The sequence below is a fragment of the Rhinoderma darwinii genome, chromosome 7 (assembly GCF_050947455.1).
Source record: "Rhinoderma darwinii isolate aRhiDar2 chromosome 7, aRhiDar2.hap1, whole genome shotgun sequence".
In the NCBI taxonomy this organism is placed as follows: Eukaryota; Metazoa; Chordata; class Amphibia; order Anura; family Rhinodermatidae; genus Rhinoderma; species Rhinoderma darwinii.
In genome coordinates, this window is record NC_134693.1 from 40,539,500 (window position 1) to 40,564,184 (window position 24,685).

A 24,685-nucleotide genomic window follows, 5' to 3' on the forward strand; every position below is an offset into this window, starting at 1 on the left:
CAGGTGTTTTGTGTTGATTAGCTGATTAGAGTGTGACACCATGAATCTACAATCTTTAACTTTTACCCAATATTAAAATTTTATGAGACAAAATTTGGGGTTTTCATTAACTTTTAGCGATCATCAACATTAAAAGAAAAAAATGCTGGAAATAGATCACTCTGTGTGTAATTTATATAATATTAGCTTCCCTTTTTGAATTGAATTACTGAAATAAATTAACTTTTTGATATTCTAATTCATTGAGAAGGACTAGTATATGAGTATTTATGCTGTCAACTATGCATGATACCAGCTACACCCCTGTCCCCACTCGTGGATTCACATAATCCACAATTAAGCCTGTGTGCATACAGGCATGTAATGAATTCATGGGGGGTTGACCTGAATGATCTGGTTTTAAAACCCTATAGTACCATGAGAGAGAGTAAATTCTGGTACAGAATATTGGCAGTGTACCTTGTCCAGATGGCACTATACAATTCACTTTTAATTTTTCGTATAGCTGCCCAACCGGGTACCTATTTGGAGTACCAAGATAAAATTATACAATTAATTTTATTTTGAGACAAGGTGGGGGAAACTTCTACTGCACCAAGTTTTGTTTGCCGTATCGATCCTGGGCAGCCCTTTCCTAGTGAAGTGCCTGCCATACCAAAAAAATGCAGGGCACATAAAAGGTGCCGTGTCTGCGTAAAAAGGGGTATCTTATATCAGTGCGACACTTGTCCATCCGAAACCAGACTCCACATGAAAGACTGCTTCCGAATCTACCACACCTCCCTGGATTAAAAATGTTATACTTTTTAAAACCCCCACTCTTTATCATTCTGGTCTTTTACCAATTTTTAAAGTTGGACACACAAAAAAACAAACCTATAACAAAATGAAAAATTCTTATTCTGCCCCTAGATGAATGCCTAATACTCTAAAAAAATGTGTATGATCTGCAAAAAATTTTTTAGGCCTATGATTGTGCCCAAAAATCATCCAAGTAAAATTAAGGCCTCAAAATCCTTGTGGTGCTCCTTCACTTCCAGGCACTGCTATGTGTCCAGACAACATCTTTAGACCACTTTTGGGGGTATTTCTGAATTCAGAAGAAATAGCCCAATACATGTTGAGGTGCTTTTCTTCACTTACACTCTGTCTCTGAAAAATATGTCCAATATTTGCTGAATATTATAGCTCTCTATACAACATTAAAGATGACCACTCCCTTCTGTTAATTTCGAAAGATATGGTTGACGCCTTTCTAGCGCACTTAAAACTCCCCGCATTGAACACTTTGCAACGATCTCCTCTAAATGTCTCTATTACGACTGATGAAATACGTAAACTAATTCTCCAGCCAAAGCAAAATAAATCCCCTGGCCCTGACTGCTTACCAAATGAATATTTTAGAGCCTTCGTAGACATTCTAGTGCCCCATCTACAAAATACCTTCATGGCAATTGCGTCTAGCCAAAAGTCTCCCCCAGAAATGTTGCATGCCACCATTGTTACTCTCCCTAATCCAGGTGAAACGCTGTATTTCCCAGCCAATTTTCCTCCAATATCTCTTCTAAATCGTGACATAAAACGTAATGCTAAACTTTTAGCTAATAGACTGAATGATTGCCTGCCATCTTTAATTTCTTAGGATCAAGTACACTTTGTTAAAGGCCGTTAAGCTAGCGATGGTACCCGCAGGATTGCCAAATTGCCAAAGACTCTACACACCCTACCATCTTTATCTCCCTGGATGCAGAAAAAGCATTTGACAGGGTTAATTGGTGGTTATTGGAGGGTATATTGGACAAATCTGGGTTTAATTCTTTTAGAAAATCTGCTATTCTTTCCCTATACACATCTCCATCGGCTGTGGTCCTTTCTTTTGGATTTACTTCAAAACCCATACCTTCATCTAATGGCACTCGCGAGGGATGCCATTTTTGCGCTATGTATGGAACCCCTCGCAGAAATGATCCACGCCTCATAAGTAAACCCTGTTCCCTGAGTCTACCAGTCAGATGTATCTGCTCCCTGCCAGCACATGGAGGAGTCCTGGCTACTTCTGATGTAAGAATGTGGTTGTGGCTAGAAGGTCCGAAAAATATAGAACATGTCCTATTTCAGGCCGTAATAACGGCACGGGCAGGCCCATAGAAGTCTATGGGGCTCCAGTAATTATGGGTGACTGCGTGTGTGCACCCGTAATTGCGGGAGCGTTGCTAAGCGACGTCCGGGGATAGTCACTGTCCAGGGTGCTGAAAGAGCTAAACGATCGGCAGTAAATCTTTCAGCACCCTGGACAGTGACTACCGATCACAATATAGATCAACGTGTAAAAAAAACTAGACGTTCATACTTACCCAGAACTCCCTGCTTCTTCCTCCAGTCCGGCCTCCCTGGCTGCAGCGTCATCCCATCACAGGCTGCAGCGGTCACATGGACTGCCGCATCATCCAGGGAGGTCGTGCAGGATGTCGAAAGAGGGACGCGTCACCAAGACAACGGCCGGTAAGTATGAATTTCTTTTAATTTTTACTACGGAAAGGGCTTCCCCTTCTCTATATCCTGCACTGAGAGAGAGAAGGGGCTGCCGATTAGTGCAGTGCAATTTTGCAGCGAAAACGTGGCCGTAAATACGGATGGAATACGGGTGACACCGGACCCGTATTTACGGGCACGGGTCCATAAATACTGGTGCAATACAGGTCGAACACGTGTGACCAAGGACCCGTATTTACGGGAGGAAAAAAATACGTTTGTGTGCAGGACTTAGACGCACTAGCAGATTGCTGCACTGTTTTTAACACCGTTCGTGACGGTGAATTCACACGTGGCTGCTTTGTTATAGAAATATCTGCGACTGTCCCGTTCGTCTGAAAGGGGGTTAGAAGAAACCCATCCACCTGCTGCAGAGAACCCCATTCACATGTATAGGATGGATTTTAGTGTCAGATTTATTGCAGAAATAGCTGCCACGTGTGAATTCACCCGAAGTCCCGGTTCGCACGGAATTGTGCGGAAATTCGGCAGCATTTACAGTAGTGGCAAAGTGGATGAGATTTAGTAAATCTCATGCCCACGCTGCGGAAAAAAACAAAGCGTAAACGTTAATAAATTGACCTGCAGTGCGGAATTAAAAAATCTGCAGCATGTCATTTTATGCTGCGTTTTTGTTGGTTCTCTGTTGCGGGTTTTCCACATTGAATTCAATGGGGATGCAACAGAAAGCCAAGTGTTTCGACTTTACGCCACAAAAATCGTAAGTCTAGAAAAAAAAAAATCACACGAGGGCATTACGTCCGTAATTGACGGACGTATTTCAGCCGCAAGTACCGGACCGAACACACTGCAGGCAGCCGGGCTCCTAGCATCATAGTTATGTACGATGCTAGGAGTCCCTGCCTCGCTTCAGGACAACTGTCTCGTACTGAAAACATGATTACAGTACGGGACAGTTGTCCGGCAGCGAGGCAGGGACTCCTAGCGTCGTACATAAGTATGATGCTAGGAGTCCGGCTCCCTGCACTGTGTTCGGTCCGGGACTTGCGGCCGAAATACGTCCGTCAATTACGGACGTAATGCCCTCGTGTGAACATACCCTTACTTACATAGAGCACGCCCCTCTTCCTGCAGTTCGGCCCTCCTGAGATGACGTTTTATCCCATGTGACTGCTGCAGTCAATCACAGGCTGCAGCGTCACATAACCTGCAACGTCATCGTAGGAGGCTGGAGCGGACGTCAAAGGAGGAGGAGGAGTAAGTATGGGCGCTGTTTTAAATTCCATCGGAAAAATCGCACCACAATGTGGTGTGATTTTTCCAGAAGGAAAGTGCTGCGGGTTCCAGGTCGGATACACTGCGCAGTTTTTACGCTGCATATCCGACCCGTGGGAACCCGGCGTTGTAGTCTGGCAAATATGGTGTGTTGTTGGCCTTATTAATGACCTCTACTAAAAGTTGATCAAAAAGTCGTCTGTGCCCCACAATGGTTCCAATAAGAACGGCCGCTCTGAAAAGAAAAAGCCCTCGCACCCCTATACCTACGGAAAGATTTTAAGTTATGGGTCTCTGAATATGGCGACACAAAGCACTTTTTTTTTTCTCTAACTTTTTGTTTTTATGTTGTAAAAGTAACACAAAAAAAAAAAAGATATAAACTTTAAAATCGCTGTAGTTGTATGGACCCCGCAGAATAATGTTAACTTGTAGCTTTTAACCTGAAGGTAAACGCTGTAAAAAACTAAACCCAAAAAACAATGAAGGAATCTGTTTTATTTTCCCTTTCCACCCCATGTCTATATATTCGATACATACAAGATTTATCCATTATAACATATCATACGGGAGCTTGTAACGTAGCAGAAACCCATACAAAAAAATTACGGTCAAGAGAAATGTTCTTAGTTGACCACTTCTTGTCTCCAGATTTCGGGGCCTCTGTGGACTTTTGTGCCTGCAGTTAGCAATAACATCCAACCTCATGAACTGACACATTACATAAATATATGGTTGTGTTCAGATAGCACCGGTTTCCTTGGGTGCTCGAGGTAGGGTCCCAACCCGGATGTAGGTTAAGAATTGTAGTCGGCACACCTTGCTTGTGTTTCAAAGATTATATTTATTAGATTCTCAGGATGAATGCCAGAGGCTATATGTGCCTCTGGCATTCATCCTGAGAATCTAATAAATTAAGGCCCCATGCACACGACCGTGTTTTTGCGGCCGCAATTCCCCCGAAAATCCACGGGAGAATTGCGGCCCCATTCTTTTCTATGGGGCCATGCACACGACCGTAGTTTTTGCGGTCCTTGCACGGCCCGGGAGCCCGGACCGCAGAAAGAACGGGCATGTCTTATTACGGCCCGGTTCTGAGGTCCGGGCTCATTTAAAACAATGGCGGCGGCCATGTGCATGTCCCGCGATTTGCGGGCGGCCTGCGGCTGACAGTCCGCAGCCGGCCGACCCGAAAATCACGGCCGTGCACACTGCTACGGTCGTGTGCATGAGGCCATAATCTTTGAAACACAAGCAAGGTGTGCCGACTACAATTCTTAACATTACATAAATAGATGCGATTCTTGGTGTAATAGAAGACTTGAAAGTGGGTAAGAGAGATGGGTGATGTTGGGGCCTGTTCACATCATCGTTGGCTTTCCGTTCCGGGATTCTGTCGGGATAACCCCGCAACGGAAAGTCAAACTGAAACCACAGCTCCCGTTTCAGTCACCATTGATATCAATGGTGATGGAAACATTGCAAATGGTTTCCGTTTGTCACTGTTCCGGCAGTTTTCCGTATTTCTGACGGAATCACTCGACTGCGCTATTGATTCCGTCGAAAAAATGGAAACCTGCCGGAACGGTGACAAACGGAAACCATTAGCAATGTTTCCATCACCATTGATATCAATGGTGACTGAAACGGAAGCTGTGGTTTCAGTTTGACTTTCCGTTGGGGGGTTTACCCGACGGAAACCTCCGACAGAACCCCTGAACGGAAAGCCAATTCTGATGTGAACAGGCCCTTTCTAGGTGCTTGTTCTTTACCTAGAGAAAATGTAGTTTGCAGATTAAGGCTACATTCACACGACAGTAAAAAAGAAAACGGCCATTAAAAACTGATCAACTGTCAGTTTTTCATGGCCATTTTGCATCCGTGTCACTTTTCATCCATTTCCAGTCAGTCTGTCCGTTTTTAATGGCCGTTTGCCATGGCCGTTAAAAAGATGGATTTCATTTGTCAGGTTTTTTTTGTCCCAACCTCCTGAAAACACCAGCGCCCAAGTAGATAGGGCCGCAATGTCCCTATAGATGGTGCCCACATAGTGCCACAGTGCCCACTGAAGATAGCGCCACTGTAGCTCACTGCAGGAGCGGATTCCGCTCATAGACGGAGCCCTTGACGCCTCTGTCCATATATGGACATTTTTACATCAGCAGAGCAGAATCCCCTGCAAGAGCGTAGGCAGCGCTCTGGCCGGGGATTCCGCTCCAGGAGTAGCCCCTGTTGTCACTGTCCATATATGGATAGTCACGGCGGGGGCTTCTCTAGGAGCGGAATCACCGGCCAGAGCATCAGCAAAGCTCTGGCCGGGGATACCACTCCAGGAGTAACCCCTTGACGTCACTAGCCATATATTCTCCAGGAGCTAAATCCCCGGCCAGAGCGGGGTCTGAACGCTGGGGATTCCGCTCCTACAGGGAGCTACAGTGGCATTATCTACGGGGGATGGGGGCTGCTATCTACAGGCAGGGGGGTGCCATCTATAAGACCGTAGTCCCCAGCCAGAGATCTTTTGATGCTCTGGCTGTGGACTTATATGGACAGTAACGTCAAGGGCTTCACCGGGCTCAGCGCTCAATGTTGCACTGTGTGCAGGGAGTCCTTGCCCTGGATCAGTTTTCACCGACCGTTACAAGGATTGATTCCTTAAAAAACGGCCCGTAAAAACTGATCCATTGAGTTCTATGGGAGCCGTCTGGCCATGAAAACGGGCAAAAATAGGACGTCATATTTTTGGACGGCTGGTATTTACGGGCCGTTAAAAAACCAGCCGTGTGAATATACCCATAGAACTTCATTGTTCTGAAAAGTGACATTTTTCATGGTTGTGTGGATGTAGCCTAAAGATTTCTGCAAACTTTTTTTATTTTTTTTATTTCTCTTTTCTGGAGTCAGCCAACTAGGAACATCTAATGGATAGAGTCGCACACAACCGGCGATATTCTGAGGTGAAGACAATAGGGACAATGTGTTAACTCTTCTATGCTAGACATAAAAATTAAACCCAAAAAACAACGGAGGAATTGCTGTTTGTTTTTTTTTCTATTTAACCCCACAAATATATATTTTTTGGGCTTTTTCATTACATTATATAGTACATTTAAATGGGGCCATTTACAAACTATAACTCGTCCTGTAAAAAAAACAAGCCCTCGTACGTCTATATTGCTGGAAAAACAAAAAGTTATGGCTCTTGGAAGGTGGGAAGGGATAAACGAAAAGAAAAAATGAAAAATAGCCTGGCCCTGAAAGGGTTAAAGTGACTACTACATTTCTGCTCTACTTTGCGTTGTCCACTTGGTGGCACTGTAGACCATAATATATGGATATCTTTCTATACCGCAGATTGATTGTCATATCTGTTTAAAAATAAAACCAATTAAGAAAAAAACAGAACCTACAATCTGACTATGATTCATAATCCGAACTAAACACATGTTCTACTATGATGACGTTGCGGCTGTTGCAAATTCATTAAACTTTTTAGGAAAATGTAATTGCTTTTCTTTACCTTTTTTGTGTACACATTTATTTATGATTTATCCTCTGTTCATATCTAAAACTAAATTGCAATAAACCGCTATTTCCATGGACCTCCTGCATGTTTCTCAAAACGAAATAAGAATGTTGGAAAAAAAAAACAATTCTAATGGGGATGAACACTGTACGGCAAATTATCCCCCCCCCCAACTTTTATGTAGGTTTAAATGGCTATATAATCCTCCTTCAAAGTTTTCCTGCCTGATATTAACTGGTTCCCGATTGCCCACTGTATATAAACGGCCGGCTATCGAGGTCCTTAAAGCCCGAGCCATAGTAGATCTACGGCGTGGTTTCAGCTTTCACTGCTTCTATCTTCTCTGATTGCTTGTACACCGCACTCGGTGACCACTGTATATAGAATATTGGTCCTGGTCATCATGTGACTGGTCACATGATCGCTGGGATGCCGTTAGTGGTAGGCTGCTACTGGGTCTAATTAGACCCAGTACAGCCCAAACGGTGACAATGGTCACTATTCGGCTGGGTGCCAACAGTGCAGATTTGCCGCAGATTTTGCATGCGGTTTTTTTTTTTTTTAACCAAAACCAGGAACATAGCCTAAACAGATGAAATATATAAAGAAAAGCCTTATAGATCGCCTCTCCTGGGCCCAATTCTGGTTTTGGTTAAAAAAAAAAAAAAACGCATGCAAAATCTGCACTGTGAGAACCCAACCTAAGGCTACGTTCACACAGGACGGATACGCTGTATAAAAGCACACCGCGTATCCGCCCTGTGTGCCGCAGGGAATTTCCAGCCAAATAACGGCACTAAATTGTGGTGCAGTTTTCCAGCCAGAATGTCTGCTGCGTAAAACTGCCCAGAAAAAGATATTTACCATAGCGACGCGTCCTTGCGACGCCATGATGCTCTGCAGCCATGGGAGGACGTCGTATCCCATGTGTTCTTGTCACATGGAATGAAACGTCATCTCAGGAGGCAGGCCTGGAGGAAGAAACAGACGTCTGGGTAAGTATACGTTTTTGTGTTTTTTCTGAGTTGCGTTTTTTCGCAGTGAAATCGATGCGATCTGCTAGTTGTTTCTGGATTTACCTCACCATTGAATTCAATGGGCGAAATTCTGTACCACAAAAACAGCGTTTACACAAATACCATTTGACACGCTGCGGATTAAAAAAAAATACGCACCCCAGGTCAATTTCTGAGAGGTTTTTCCGCTCATTATTTACGCAGCGTGTGGATTAGATTTGTTCGATCTAATCCACTTTGCTGCCACTGTATTATGCTGCAGGTTTTCCGCAACAAAATCCGTTGCAGAAAATCCGCAGTATTTACGCCACGTGTGAACGGACTAAGGGTATGTTCACACAGAGTTTTTTGCAAGCAGAAATATCTGCCTCAAAAATCATTCAGGTTTTTTGAGGCTTTTTTTGCCGCGTTTACAAGTGGCGGCCATCAAGCGCCCTGGGCAAAAAATGTCAAGGCTTTCTCTGCCTCCCATTGATGTCAGCAGGACACTTTTCTCTTTCCCACTGGTTGAAAAAATCAGCTATCTGGGAAAAGAAGCATCTGATTCCCATTGTAATGAATGGGATGTGAAATTCTGCCATGTGAACAGATTTACTGCCCGGAAAGCCAGATGGAAAATTTGTAATGCATCCGCTACGTGTGCAGGGAGCCTAAGGGTGGATTTACACAAGCGTGTAATACGTCCGTGCAACGCGCGTGATTTTCACGCGCCTCGCACAGACCTATGTTAGCCTATGGGGCCGTGCAGACAGTCCGTGTGCCCGCTGCGTGAAACGCACGACATGTCCTATATTTCACTTCCGTGGGACGCGCGTGATTTGCGCAACAGCAGTAAGAAGTATGATTGAAAACAGAAAAGCACCACCTGCTTTTCTTTTTTCAAACAGTGTCATAATGATGGCGGCTGCGCGAAAATCACGCAGCCGCGCATCATATGGTGATGACACACGGAGCTGTTAAGTGACTTTTGCGCACGCAAAACGCAGCGTTTTTTCTGCTCCGTATTTACGCAGCGTGTGGGTGAGATTTGATCAGTCTCATCCACTTTGCTGCTACTGTATTATGTTGCGGATTTTACGCAACAAATTCCATTGTGGAAAATCTGCAGTGTTTACGCTACGTGTGAACTAGCCCTAAAAGTGCCACTCCACCGTTGCTGAAATTTGCATGTCATTTACAACATCTACATCTGTTGCTTCTGAGCCTCTGATGACAAACTGCTACTGATGTAGTGGTCCTAACAAAAAGGATAATGCTTGGGAACAGCTGTCGGTTTTAAATGGCATGTGGCAAATCCTAACCAGATTAGGGTGGTACAACTCGCCTGAGGAATGGTGGACCAAGTTCATTTCTAGTCTGTATTGTTTTAGGCCTCCTGAACATTGCAGTGTCGAGTCTGTATGTAGATCGCAGGTACGTCTCTGTATCATGAAGGTGTCATTCTCCTAGAAGCATCGCTTCTAGTGGTAGAATAGGAACTCCTTAATACAAGATCCAATGGAGCATGCACAGCCTATGTGAGGAGGTACAGTATAGACCCCTGAGTTATAGCTGCCATTGCATGAGCCTTTAGTTCTGGCTCCTGGAAATACGTTTTCCAGGCACGTTTTAAACGGTTGACTGACCATTGTGCACATTTTAAGATCAACCCTATAGTACAACAAATATCCGCACATCGAAAAGGGAAATGGATCTCTTTAGAATTTGGTGGATTTGACACAACCTTTTAAAGAGACGTGTGATTTGGTAATTATTGAAGAGTATTCTTAACGGATGTTTCTGCGGTGGTAAATGTAACTTTCAAATTGAGCAGTAATCAGCAAAAACTTGTTAGCAGTTTTAATGAGTGTTGAATCACATCTAGAGGAAACCACTGGTTATTTGCAACTGGAAAAATGTATTAGTTTGGGAAAATGTGATGAAAAAAAAATGCATACTAATGATTCAGATCCAGGGTAAATGCTTGTTTTTCAAAACTTTTAGGGCTCATGCACACGACCGTAGCGGTGTGCACGGCCCGTGATGTGCGGCTCGGACGGCCATGGAGTCCCATCGAGGGCCATGCACATGGCCGTGTGCGTTCATTTCAGTGAGCCTGGACCGCAAAATACGGCCGTAATAAGACATATCCTATCTTTTTGTGGTCCAGGCTCCTGTGCAATGCACGGACTGTGGAAACCACGGTCGTGTGCATGGGCCCATAGAAATGAATGGGACCGACATTCACCCGCAGGTTTGCGGGGAATTGCGGCCGCAAAAACACGTTCGTGTGCATGGGCTCTAAATATCGGTTAAAAAAAAAACAACAGATTTCTATTACATGGTCTTGTTTTTTAGATGTAATGATAAAGTGAGCTGTGCTTTGAGTCTGACAAGCAAAGCAAATTTGGGTGGCGCTTTGCAGAAAGATATTTAAATGATTACCCGACATGCATACAGAAAAACCCCTGATCTGGCATCAATAGGGGCCTTCTATGTCCTGGATTATCCCATGCTAATAGAATAGTATAGAAAACTTGTAGGGGTAGAGAACTTTAAGGAAGAACTACTACAGCTCTTGCACACGACCGAGTTCGGGCCGTGAAAAACGGTCCGAGTGTCGGCTGGATTTCCACAGGTACCGGTGAACGGGACTCCTGACATCAGGCGTTTTATGATCCTAGGAGTCCCTGCCTCCCACCGGAACAGCTGTTCCGTACTGTCATTTTGTTATACAGCGTATCCATTCAGGTTGTCAGAAGGATTTCAGTCAGAAAAACCGCACCAAATTGTAGTGCGGTTTTTCGGACAGCATGTCTGCTGCAGGAACTATGCAGCAATAAAAAAAAATTTTTTTAAAAAAAAGTTTATACAGAATACATAGAAGTTGTATCTTAAAGTAAAAAATCTTTTTTTGAATAAAACCCAATTCGAAAGCAGTTCAAAATTAAATAAAACTTTTTTTTATTTTTATTTTTTTAATCTTTCAAAGTTCACATAGCCTGTAAGGCTGGGTTTCCACATGACGGCTTCATTGCGTTTTTAGAGCATTTTTATTGCAGTTTTGATGTTCTTATTTTGAAAAAACGGTCTTTTGAACAAATCTCAACCACATTGTGCAGAGAAACCGTTCATAAATTGACCAGTGGTGCATTATCATTTATTCAGCACATAGTGATCTTGCTAGATCATGATGTGCTGTCACTTACTCACACATTAACATTACTGAAGTGTCTTGAGGGTAAATAGACATCGCTTCCAGCCAGGACACGATGTCTATTCACAATCCCGACACTTCTGTAACGTTTGTGTGGGACTTAAAGCTCAGCATGCGTGATCTCGCGAGATAACACTTGCTGTCATGAAGTCCTGGCTGGAAGCGATGTCTATTCCCCCTCAAGACACTAAAGTAACGTTAATGTGTGAGTAAGAGACAGCACATCATGATCTAGCAAGATCACGATGTGCTGAGTAAATGAATGGAGAGAAGTGCATGATGCTGATTGGTCAGCGTCATACACTTCTCTCCACAACGCCCACTTGGTTAAAAAGTAAAAGCACGCCCAGTTGGGCATTAAGAAAGTCGTTAGCATAAATCTAAAATCGGTCAGAACTCCGTCAAAATTTATCGTTTTTCTAAGTAAAAAACACTACTGTAATCTACGTTACAGCGCCGATCCCATTATGTAGAAGATAGGGCACTTATAATGTTGTGACAGAGCCGTTTTTAAATACTTTGAAAAATTCCTTTTAAAAAAGCAGTTCAAAACGGCAGTTAATACGCAATACAAGCGCCCTGTCTAAACCCAGCTTCGGGACCAAAATAAATCTTTCCTTTCGGGTTCAATGCATTTAACCCCTTAGTGACCAGCCTATTTTAGGCCCTAATGACCAAGCAATTTTTTTCATTTTTCTACAGTCGCATTCAAAGAGCTATAACTTTTTTATTTTTCCGTCGACATAGCTGTATGAGGACTTTTTTTGGGGCGGAATTAGTTGTACTTTTTAATGGCACCATTTTGGGGTACATATCATTTTTTGATTAACTTTTATTAACTTTTTTGGGGGGTTGAATAGACAAAAACCCTGACATTCTGCCATTGTTCTATGCGTTTTAAATTCACACCGTTCACTTTGCGGCATAAATATCACGTTACAATTATTCTATTGGTCGATACGATTACGACGATACCACATATGTAGAGGTGTTTTAGGTTTTACGACTTTTGCACAATAAAAACACTTTTGAACTAAATTTATTTGTTTTTGCATCAAACCTGACATGGTGCTTAAAATATATTCTAATAAAAAGGAGGCCCCAAAATCCACTAAGTGCTTCTGAGGCCTGTGTTTGTCCATTACCATTCTCATTGTTCCAGCCCGCTTCTTTCACTGCACAATCACACTAACAATGGGCTGGAACAATGAGAAGTGTATGACGCTGATTGGTCAGTGTCATACACTTCTCTTCAACGCCCAGTTGGTAAAAAGTAAAAACACGCCCAGTTGTCTATTAAGAAACTAATTAGGAGAAATTGTTAAAAAATGATCGTTTTTCAAAATAAAAACCACTGCTGTTATCTACATTACAGTGCCGAACAGATTATGTAAGAGATAACAGGGCACTTATAATCTGGTGACAGAGCCTTTTTAAGAAACTTTGTAAAAGCTGTTTTTAATACTTTGAGGGGTGCAGTTTTTAAAATTCAGTTATTTAGGGGGGGGGGGGGGTTTCTAATATATAAGGTCCTCAAAGTCACTTTAGAACTGAACTGGTCACTAAAAAATAGCCTTTTGAAATTTTCTTAAAATTGTGATGAATTGCTACTAAAGTTTTAAGCCTTGTAACATCCTAGAAAAATAAAAATGTTAAAAAAAACAACCTATGCTAACATAAAGTAGACCTATCGGATATGTGAACTAGTAACTTTTTTGTGTTTTACTATCTGTCTTACAAGCAGATACATTTTAAATTTAGAAAAATGCACATTTTTACAAATTTTCTCCGATTTTTTTTTTTTTTTTTTTTTTTACAAATACTGAATGTATCAACCAAATTTTACCAGTAATAGTCCAATGTGTCAGGAGAAAACAATTTCAGAATCTCTTGGATAGGTGAAAGCATTCCAAAGTTATTAGCACATAAAGTGACATGTCAGTTTTGAAAAAAATGGCCTGGTCCATAAGGTGAAAACAGGCTGTGTCCTTAAGGGGTTAAAGAGGAACACTCCCGACACATCTGTTTTTATTATAGACTTGAATTCCCAATAAAGTACTCCCTACTAAAACACATTATTTTATGGGGAATGCAAGTATTAACAGATGAATTAGGAGGACTGACGGGTCCTCTTGAAACCTTTATTAGATTGGGGGCTGAAACTGTGTGTCTTAATGGCGCTGCTGGAGTATACACCCCCCCCCTCTCCTCATAATGGCGCTGCTGGAGTATACACCCCCTCCTCATAATGGCGCTGCTGGAGTATACACCCCCCCCCCTCTCCTCATAATGGCGCTGCTGGAGTATACACCCCCCCCCTCTCCTCATAATGGCGCTGCTGGAGTATACACCCCCCCCCCTCTCCTCATAATGGCGCTGCTGGAGTATACACCCCCCCCCTCCTCATAATGGTGCTGCCAGAGGGAAACTGCGTTTGTGTGCACTTTAATACGATTTTTGACGACTTATAAATATCCATAGTAAGGCCTTATTCACACGAGCGTGTGCATTTTGCGCGCGTTGCACTGCCGTGTGTCATCAGTGTTGGCTGCGTGTTTTTCACACACATGCCATGCTTATGACACGCGGTTTTGCCGTTTAGAAAAATAAATGAAGTGGGTTTTTTTTTCTTTATCTACTGTTGCGCGAATCACGCGCGTCACACGGAAGTGCTACAGTGTGCCGTGCGTGCTTTTCACGCACCCATTGACTTCAATAACGGACTGTCTGAACGGCCCCATTCACTAACATAGGTCCGTGCAACGCGCGTGATTTTCACGCACGTATCACGGACGTAATACACGTTTGTGTGGATAAGGCCTTATAGTGCGTTTTTCTTGTGACCTCTGCATTGTAAACCCATCTTCTAGTTCTGTAGGACATGTTGGCTGTGGAGGCTGAGTTGACTAGTTGAGTAAATCCTATTTCTTACTAAGTTAATGCCAAAGGAGACTCGCACAGGGGCCACTCTTCTCATTTCTAAACACCATAATAGGACACATGAAGAGGGGTCGACAAAGCAGACATCCCCCTTTAATTGACCTAATCGGTTTCTTTTGAGGAATTATAGAATAATTATGTTAATATGCAATTATCACCTAATTTTCCTCTGCCGTAACCTCCGGGTGTAGTGTACAGAAGTGTTATAACAAGTGCTGTTAGTTTGCAAAAATACTGATGTTGGAAATCTTGTAAATAAGGATGGCTTGAGGCGTTCATATGATTTGTCATTCTATTAAAAAAAAAAGTAAAGGTCACATTTCTCTTTAAAATACTCTTTTAGGTTCTTCTGTAAATTGCATTGTGATTTTAATACTATATTATCATGCGTGACTGGCATTTCCCACCTGACCTTGTTTAGCTGCTTTTGTTTTGTCTTTTGTCATGTAATTTAGAGAGCTGTGGGGACATAGATAACAGTTCAGGGGACTCATTTATCAAATAAATGGAATTGGTAGCTGTAGACCAGAAGAAAATTCAACTTCCGACTGTAAAGCTGTCCATAGACATGTAGATGTCAGCCGAACCTGCAGATTTTGCCTTGAGCAGCTGACTATCTAATATGTATGGCGTTCTCCCGACTCTCCGACCGCAAATGTCCGTCTTTTGGGGGATGAGGATCAGCCGTATAGGATTTCATAATCTCCATTCATTTTTTTTTTCTCCACAGGAGCTAAACCACACCAAAGCATTCTGGAGCCATTTTTTTCCCCTCTCCAAATTAGGAAAAAAAAAAAACCATGCTCGTGTAATTTTGGACAGGCCTACGAAGAGCGACAGTCGGTCCTTCTAACCCCGCCCACAGGCGCTCTTCAGACACTGATACAGGGATAACTGTCAATCACTGTGTGGGCGGGGTTAGCAGGTGTGTTGGTTCTTTCCTATATTTCTGTTTCTCTTTGGTCAGAATAATGTAACATTCTGCACTATTGTATCCAGTAAAAAAAAAAAAAATCGAAAACCTGAAAGACCAATTACAGGTCTATGTTCACATTTGTGTTGCGACTTCCTCTGATAACAGAAGCCACATTGCTCGGATCTGTCATAGGATGGGGCCCGATGGACCCCTTTATCTTATAATGTAGTCCGTTGTGCTCTGTCAGTGTCTATTGTGCTGGCAAGAAAAATAGCGCTGCTATGTGATGATCTGCACCGCGGCTGACTACAGAGCAGAGTGGGGGGGTGGATCATTATGAATCTCACAGGTCCTGTTAATATAGAAGCCATGACACCAGTGTGAACAGAGTCTACACTAAATTGTCCACCCATATTTAAGACTGCAGCACGCTCTATAATGGTGATGCCCACTGGTGCCAAATTTATGTGCTGCAGCTGCTTTTCCGAGGATAATGGTCAGGCAATAATGAACATAAGAGCCAGGGAACAGAAGGGGAGAGTTTATCAAACACTCTACGCCAGTTTTCTGGTGTAGAAAAGTTGTAAATTTGCAGAAAAACATGTTTTGTTTATGTGCAAAATGTTCTGCTACGTTTTCCATTTTACGCTGCTGTCCACCTCTTAATGAATTAGGCGCATCTTAGGCTTCGCTCACATCTGCGTCGGAATGGAGACCTGACTGATACGAAAACCTCTGGTTTCCGTTTGTTTCCATCGCCATTGATTTCAATGGTGACCGTTCCGGTGCCAATGGTTTCAGTTAGTCTGTTGTGCAGGGGCTCCGTCGTTTTAATTGTCAAAACGACGGAACCCCTGCGCAACTGAAACAAACGGAAGCCATTGGCACTGGATCAGTCACCATTGAAATCAATGGCAATGGAAACCTCTGCTTTGTGTCAGTCAGGGCTCTGCTCCGTCGGAACTGAGCCCGAACGCAGATGTGAACGAAGCCTTACTCTATCATTTTCTGGAATAAGTGACATAAAAAAACACCAGTTTTCCACTCTTATGGAGGCACTGTGATTTCTTCATGGATTTGATTAAGTCAATGGCTGTATTTGAGACACCTACACTATGTTGGGTTGACTGGACTTCATAACTTCCTTTTCACTTATGCCTTACTGTTTGCACTGCTGAACAGAACTATGTGTAGTGCTATATATTTTAGAATTGTAGTATTTATCGAAAAAAAATTATAAATACTTGCATGTACAGCTCCAACATACATATATACAGCTAAAATTGTTCCTACGTGGCTTCTCTTCCCAGTTCATACAGTAGTCCGCACGTGACGTTGACAGAATACAGGCCATGTAGATCGCACCCACAGTCTACTAATAACCGTGAGGGGAGCAGTCGGGGGGAGTTTGGTTTCTCTTCACCTGCTGTTCTGTGGTGGATTGCTCTACATTTAGCTTCCTACTATACAAGTGATGGTTTAATAAACATGAAATGCTTTAGTCCGATCTATAAATGACATTAATACACCATGTGATTTGGAACCAAGTTTAACCTTGTGCACTTTCGCCACTTGTACAGATGACATGAATCTCTAAATTTACGTTTGAGAAGTGTGTCTTGAAAGAAAACCTGATATTCCCATAGTCAGTCACCCTGCTGTTTGGGGGGGGACGACACACGAGTGAACTTGTTTTAAATGGGAGAAGCGTCTGTTCTCTCTTACAACCTCTAACACTAGAACAGATGGATGGCGCATGTAAGGTTTTACCTCTGAGGTGGTAACTGCAGCCACTCATTAACACTGAATTTACCACTTCGTTAGCAACATTGCTTCCTGTTGAGAAACGCTAATATATCATCTCAAATGGAGCGCGCATACATTGTCTACCTCGGCTTCATAATAAGTTCTGACATAGATTTTATAGTCTCCACTTAAGACGTTCCTTGTCAAATGTTTCTACTCTCCCTATGAGCAGCCTTCTGCAATTCAGACCTGCTGGATGCTGCTTTGGCACCATTTTGGGGTGCTAAAACTGGCGACAATTGTATTTTTTGTCACTATGGAAACATGCCTTTGGTAGACTGCTGGGCATCCTGAGATATTCAAGGGGAGTCGCACCAGAAATGAATTCCTTTGTGCCTTTAGCACATTTAATTGGAGTTAGATTGTAAATATATTTTAATCAACGCATTACGCTGATGAAGTATATTGTTTTAGTGATATGTTGTGTTCCATAGCAAAGGGTTTCTTTGTGCGACTTGTTAGTTTAGATTAGTAATGGGGGGGGGGGGTTGTCCCTTGCTGTACTTTATCTGTGCATCTATTTGTGCGTCTTCAGAGAGGTTTATTCTTATTTACGGGAGAGATTTTTAAACCTTAAATTTCTGATCCGAGCCTGTTCACGCAGGGCAATTTTGTGGCATCATTTCGCTTAAGTCCATGTTCAGATGTGACGGATTTGTTCCAGAGCACTGAAAATCTGCAACAAAGTACAATGCAATGCATGCTCCTACCTAGCGTTTATAACCTTTTAAGATCGACTCTAGAAAAATAAAAATGACGACGTGTGGTATATAGCAGATTTATTTTCACTAAATCAATAATGGTGTTTTCTTTATAGGAAAGCCTCAAGATATGACTTCTGAGAACTGGATTGTCAAATCCAATGCACGTGTGCTTTTTAAATATTTCTAGGAAAGTGTCTTGTAACCGTTTCTTTAATTTGGCACCACTCACAGTACATCTAGGCTGAGTTCACACAGGATATGCTGCGTAAAAGCATGCAGCATAAACTGGTGCAGTTTTTCACCTGGAATGTTCGCTGCAAAAACTGCAGAAATTAGCTGGCCTGATAGTAGGCTGGCCTCCTGCGATGACATTTAATCCCAGGAGACTGCGGCAGCCTGTGATGGGCTGCAGTGGCAGTCACATGGGATGAAACGTCAACCCAGAAGGCCGGCCCTCTAACCTCACCCAGGCTGGCCTCCTCGGATGATATTTCATCCCATGTGACCACCACTACAGCCTGTGGTTGGCTGCAGCGGTCACATGGGATGAAACCTCATCCCAGTAGGCCGGGCTGGAGGAAGAAACCGACTCCTAAGTAAGTAGAAGATTTTTTTTTTTTCTGAGTTGCGTTTTTTTTGTGGCGAAATCGCTGCAAACCCGGCACAAAAAAACATGCAACAATTGCTATATGGCTTTTACGCACCGCAGGTCAATTTCTGAGCGTTTTTTCCACAGATTTGTTTTATCTCATCCACTTTGCTGCTACTGTATTTGCTGCTGGTTTTTCCGCAGCAAATTCAGTTGCGGTAAATCCGCAGTATTTACGCAACGTGTAAACTGACCCTTACGGTGCTTGAAGCTTGCTGTTAAGGACAATTGCCCTAAATGTATGGCACAGTGATTACGTCGATACCGGCGCTGCGCCCACACGATCACCTGCTGAACGGCTATGATTGACAGCTAGCCTCTTATGGAAGGATCAGCCATTTAACCCTTTAGATGCCATGGTCAAGATTAACCACGGCATCTAAGTGATGAAAACAAAGGAAGTGGTTATATATGGCAGCCAGGGGCCTAAAGATAAAGCCCTCATCTTGCGAGATCACGATGTGCTGTCACTTACACCCACATTAACTTTACTGAAATGTCTTCAGTGAATAGACATCGCTTCCAGCCAGTACGCAATGTCTATTCACAATCACGACACTTCGGTAACGTTTGTGTGTCACTTACTCACAGCACATTGAGATCACGCTGTGCTGTCATTTACAGCGTGATCTCGCGAGATCACGCTTGCTGTCATTAAGTCCCACACAAATAGACTTACACCCACATTTCAGTAAAGTTAATGTGGGTGTAAGTAACAGTACATCGTGATCTCGCAAGATCGCTATGTGCTGAGTAAATGAATGGAGAGAAGTGCATGACGCTGATTGGTCACTGATTGGTCAGCGTCATACACTCCTCTGTACAACGCCCACTTGGTCAAAAAGTAAAAACCCGCCCAGCTGTCTATTAAGAAAGTCATTAGCATAAATCTAAAATAGGTCATAACTTGGTCAAAATTGATCGTTTTTCTAAATAAAAACCACTGCTGTCATCTACATTACAGCGCCGATCACTTATAATGTGGTGACAGAGCCTCTTTAAGCCGGTGTTCACATCTGTTCACGTACCTATGGACACGTTTAGCGTGTATGTCGGAAGCTTTTCTGACGTACACATTAAATATAAATTTAAAAAAAAAAAGGTGAAAAAATATGAACACGGAGCAGCAGTGCGCTGATATTTGTTGTATGTAATTTGTTATATACTGGAGCATACGTTTGGAAAATAAATAATAAATCCGTCATTTTCATACTGATATTTTGCAGGTTTGCCTTTATAGAAATGGTAGGTATTTGGTGACTGTTTATCAGTGGGTTATGTTGCCATGAGTATATTGCAGGTATCTTGCTTGAATGTTTCAAAAAAAAAAAAAAAAAAAAAAAAAAGAGTAATGTATGATTTAGCCTTTATTTTTTTTTTTTGTTTTTTAGAAATTGTTTAATGGGAAGAATAACAATATGGAGGAGTCCCAGATAAGTGCTGAAAGTACTGATGCAAATGAACGCCTCAAAGAGGATGCCAATTTCAACTCTGTTGAAAATGATCTAGTATTTAAGAAAATACAAGAAAGTCAAACCTCTTTTCAGAAAAGTAGTTCATTGGCTGTGCCTGAAGAACTATCAAGGGACAGGTCTGAAAAAGCCTTAAGCAAAGTCCAGGGTTCGTTCTTAACACGTGATGGCGCTGCCACGGTCTCTAGTGAAAATCGTATCTTGTCTAAAGGAACTATTAATGGACCAGTTTCCCACTCCTCAAATAAGACTTCCAACCTGAATACAGACAGTATTTCTTTAACCACAGACCAACCTGTGGGACCGCAAACCAGTTTGTGTTCAACTTTAAAGGTGGTTTATGATCTTCAACAACCTGCAAAGAACACTTTACAGATGTCAAGTCAGCAAGTTTTATTCTTGCTACCTGATGTAGCACATGTCAAGAAAGAAACTCATTCCATACATAAACCTCCTACCTCTGCTTCTGTTGGGTGTGAATCATCGAATAGGAATAGTTTCAGATTGGATAGCACTTTAGTAGGGCCTGTAGATGACGCTTGTAATGACAGGAAAACGTCACCTGAGAATGAGGTTTATAATCCGACCCGAGGTTGTTCTGGTGGTGATGGAGATTCTGTAGCAGAAAAAGAAGCTAATTTGAGTACCGAGAGAGACTTTGTAAGTAATGACAAACCAGAAGAGACTGAAAAGAATTGCATTGTAAGGGTAGAGAAAAAGCGCAAACGGAAAATGGATGGTAGTAAGATAACTCGCTGCTATTCCGAGGATGCTTATAATGACGTGAATTATATATCCAAGAAATCCAAACGACTAAATTTAGAAATGATGGAGGCTAGTGATGAAGAGCAAGTGGTAGCTCCACACAAGTATGAATTAATGAAGATCAAGTCTGAATCTTCTATTGATGAATCGGAAGAACATCTTCCAAAAGAAGCAATAGAAGCAATCAATCATTATATGTATAGTCCAGTTTGTGGCTATGCTGATGAAACGTCACCCGTTCACGTCGACTCATTCTTTCCTGCTGATGTGCAAAGTTGTGATTCTCAATCACCACCAACATGCGCTAGTGATCAAGAGCCATCGTTTTATCCCTGCACAAAGTGCAATGTGAATTTTAGGGAGAAGAAACACCTTCATAGGCATATGATGTATCACTTGGATGGTAATAATCACTTTCGCCACCTTAACGTTCCGAGACCATACGCTTGCAGGGAGTGTGGGCGAACATTTCGAGATCGTAATTCACTTCTTAAACATATGATTATTCACCAGGAACGCCGACAGAAACTGATGGAGGAAATCCGTGAATTGAAAGAGCTCCAAGATGAAGGTAGAAGTGCACGGTTACAATGTCCTCAGTGTGTGTTTGGAACCAACTGTCCAAAGACTTTTGTTCAACATGCCAAAACCCATGAGAAAGACAAAAGATACTACTGTTGTGAAGAATGCAACTTTATGGCTGTTACTGAAAATGAATTGGAGTGTCATAGAGGTATTGCTCATGGGGCAGTGGTAAAATGTTCTGTTCTAAATGCAGATCTCCCTAAGAGGAAATATCAGAAAAAAACATTGAAAAACTCCTATTTCCTTTCATCCAAAAAACCCACAACTTATATTTGTAAGATGTGTCCATTTACCACGTCTACCCGTAACATTTTAAGGAAGCACATTGAATATGCACATTCACCATCTTCTATGGACCAGTTTAATGGTCCTGTGGTTGTTAAACAAGAACGTTTCTCAGATGATGAGATTGTAGATAGTGATGCTGAGGCTAAAGAGTTTGTTAAACAGCCCCTTTCTTTTCCAAAGAATTCTGTCTTAAAGCAGGATATGAAAAGGCCATATGGCTCTCTTGGCCAGAGCAACACTTTTACAAGGCTATACAGAAAGCATAAAATACAAAAAGCTAGGAAAAGTGCTGCCCAATCTATTGCCTGTGGTCCTGTGATTTCCCCAAATAAATCTCTGCTTTTCAGTAGCAATGACCAAAAACATAGGTTTTTTCAGATGAAACAAAAGCATACAAAGATGAGCCATGCTTACAGATACAGTCAGAAATGGGATGGCTACAAAACCCTAAAGAAATCGAATCACGTATACCCACTGAATTTGAAAAAGGAAGATGATTCAACCAATTCTTTACACCTGATCTCGAAGTCCTCCGGCCTTCAAGAAGAATGCTTAATCATGGATCCTCATAACCGCCATCCAGGTAGGCTGGTTGGCTTCAAAGATCGGGTAGCAGTCAAAAGAGTGCGCAAATCTGATCTTGAAAGGCAAGTCACCGAAGAAGATATGGATAATTACCCCGATTTCCTCCAGAAAATGACTTACGTTGTACTCAAGAAACTTGACTCCTCTGAAAAAAAGGACGATTATGAGTCATGGGAGAATAGTGAGCTTTGTGATTATAGCACAGAATCGCAGGATGATACGTACAACAGTCCACCCAAAAAGGCAGTTTACCCAATTTTCAAGGATAAATCGAAAGATAATCAACACATTGATGACAAAAACGTGCATTTTAATAATAATAATAATGATGATGATGATGGTTTTTATTTTGAGTATTATGAAGATATTGATGAGGATGATTATTTACATGAACTGTCTGGTGCTGATGCAGAAAATGCAGATTCTTTGCCAAGAAATAGTTCTTTATTCCACTGGAGTGATTTGACTCTCGAAAAGAAGTCTTGTCCATACTGTCCTGCAACTTTTGAAACTGGGGTCGGGTTATCAAATCATGTTCGTGGACATTTACATCGAGCCGGATTAACTTATGAAGCTCGACATGTGGTGTCTGCAGAACAGATCGCAACAAGTGATAAAATGCAGCACTTCAAGAGAACTGGCACACCAACAAAACGCGTAAGAAAAGGTAAGCACCTTTTAGTGTTTCGTCCTTATTCTATAATAACATTTTCGTTGCATGCTTTAAAGCGTAAACACCTGAATCTATATAACGGTTAGAACTGATTTACAAGCTGAAATGTTTTCTGTATCAATTTCTCATAGCTTTCAAGATCTTTGCTTCAAGTTATTGAAGAGGGTTGTCGAGTTTGGGGGCTTTTCTTTTTATATACTGATTACCTACAGGATAGGTAATTAGTATATGATCGGTGGCAGTCCGACACTTGGTACCTGCACTGATCAGTTGCCTCCGGCCAAAGTGAATAGGAGCAGAGCTGCAGTAAACCAGCCTTGCCACTATACAGTGGTTGGTGCCATCTGCTTCCGGCATAGAGTCCGGCAGCCGGAACAGCTGATCGGTGCAGGGTCTGGGTGTCAGAACCCCACCAATCGTATACAAATGACCTATCCTGTGGATAGGTAGGCAGTATAAAAATAAAAAAAAGCCCCAAAACTGGACAACCCTTTTAAATAGGAACCTTCCTTGTTTGCTTGCAGAGGATAGAAATCCCTCCTGGTCATGTGATGGACGCACAGGTTCAGGACTGATTGCAGTTGGGGTATGTTAACACACAGCTTTTTGCAGGCAGAAAAATCTGCCTCAAAATTCCCTCAGAAATTTTGAGGCAGATTTTGACCTGCCTGCAATCTTTGCCGCATTTTTCGGCCGAGGCCTTTGAGCGCCGCTGCCAAAAGACGCTGCGAAAGCCATTTTCTCTGCCTCCCATTGATGTCAATGGTAGGGCAGAGACAAACGCCTGAAGAAAGAGCATGTCGCTTTTTTCCACGCGAGCGTTTTTTTACTAAATAAGTAACTAAATAACTCCTCAGCCTTCCATTGGAACCAATGGGAGGCGATTTCGGACTTTTGTGGCGCGGTTTCCGCATCTAAAACAGCGCCATGAAACTGTGTGAACTATGCCTTACAGTAGGTGTATCGCAGCTGTCTTGTAATGAGCCATGCACCTGTGTCCATCACATGACCAGGACAGATTTCTATCCTCTAGAAGTAAACAAAGTTTCCAATTGACTGCAAGCAGAGATCTTGTAACTATGCCTAATTGATACAGAATGTACTGTATATAGAATAAATTGCATACATTTTCGTTATACAAAGAATATTTGCTACATTTATAATAACTCTGGGTTATGAACTGAAACTTGCGTATTGTAGTACCAAAATTTGTATTAAAATACCAATAGTACAAAAAGCCCCAGAATAAACTAAACTAAGGTTGACCTTTCCAGGTCTTTTTATGTGTCCCAAAATAAGAATGACTCTTGGCAGTCATTTAATTTACGAATCAAGAGCAGTTTCATCTAAATATTTTCCAAGACTTTATTAGGGCAGACATAGCTGGGCTGAAGTCTGGAAGATCTCACCTGTGGAGTGTGAACAATATCCTTCCCTTTTATCGCATGTTTAGAGTTTTGCTATGGCACCCAGAATATTCTAGGCAGAGGGGTTCCTAGTACCTCACAGACATCCTCATTCTTGCACAGTCATCTGCCTGTAGAACCTGGTCATGTATGACCAGCAAAAGAGCTTCATATCAAAAAAAATTCCTTTTACAGATACCTATTGGTTTGCTACTAAAATTGCAAACTGTAATATTCCAGTCATTGTTGGACAGTTTACCGATATCTAGGTATATCTGGCCAGGTAATTATTCTCACAAGGTGATTGGGTAAACTTCAAGCCGGGTGGAAAATGTTCAAAAGATCCTGACCTACACGATAAAAATGTCCATAGGACGCCATTCGCCCAAC

General features: G+C 42.2%; 1 protein-coding gene across 5 annotated transcripts in view; it reads left to right on the forward strand.

Moving 5' to 3' along the window:
* Window positions 1-24,685, forward strand: part of ZNF644 (zinc finger protein 644) — a 59,424-nt gene that overhangs the window by 28,126 nt on the left and 6,613 nt on the right. For 2 of the 5 annotated variants that reach the window (XM_075833236.1, XM_075833235.1), the window contains exons 3-4: window positions 2,381-2,502; window positions 19,913-22,883. In XM_075833236.1, coding sequence (XP_075689351.1) covers window positions 2,431-2,502; window positions 19,913-22,883 — 3,043 coding nt within the window. In that variant the 5' untranslated portion in view covers window positions 2,381-2,430. Of the gene's footprint in view, window positions 1-2,380; window positions 2,503-15,176; window positions 15,372-19,912; window positions 22,884-24,685 lie in introns of all 5 variants that reach the window. The other 3 variants (XM_075833238.1, XM_075833237.1, XM_075833239.1) reach the window with 2 other exon arrangements.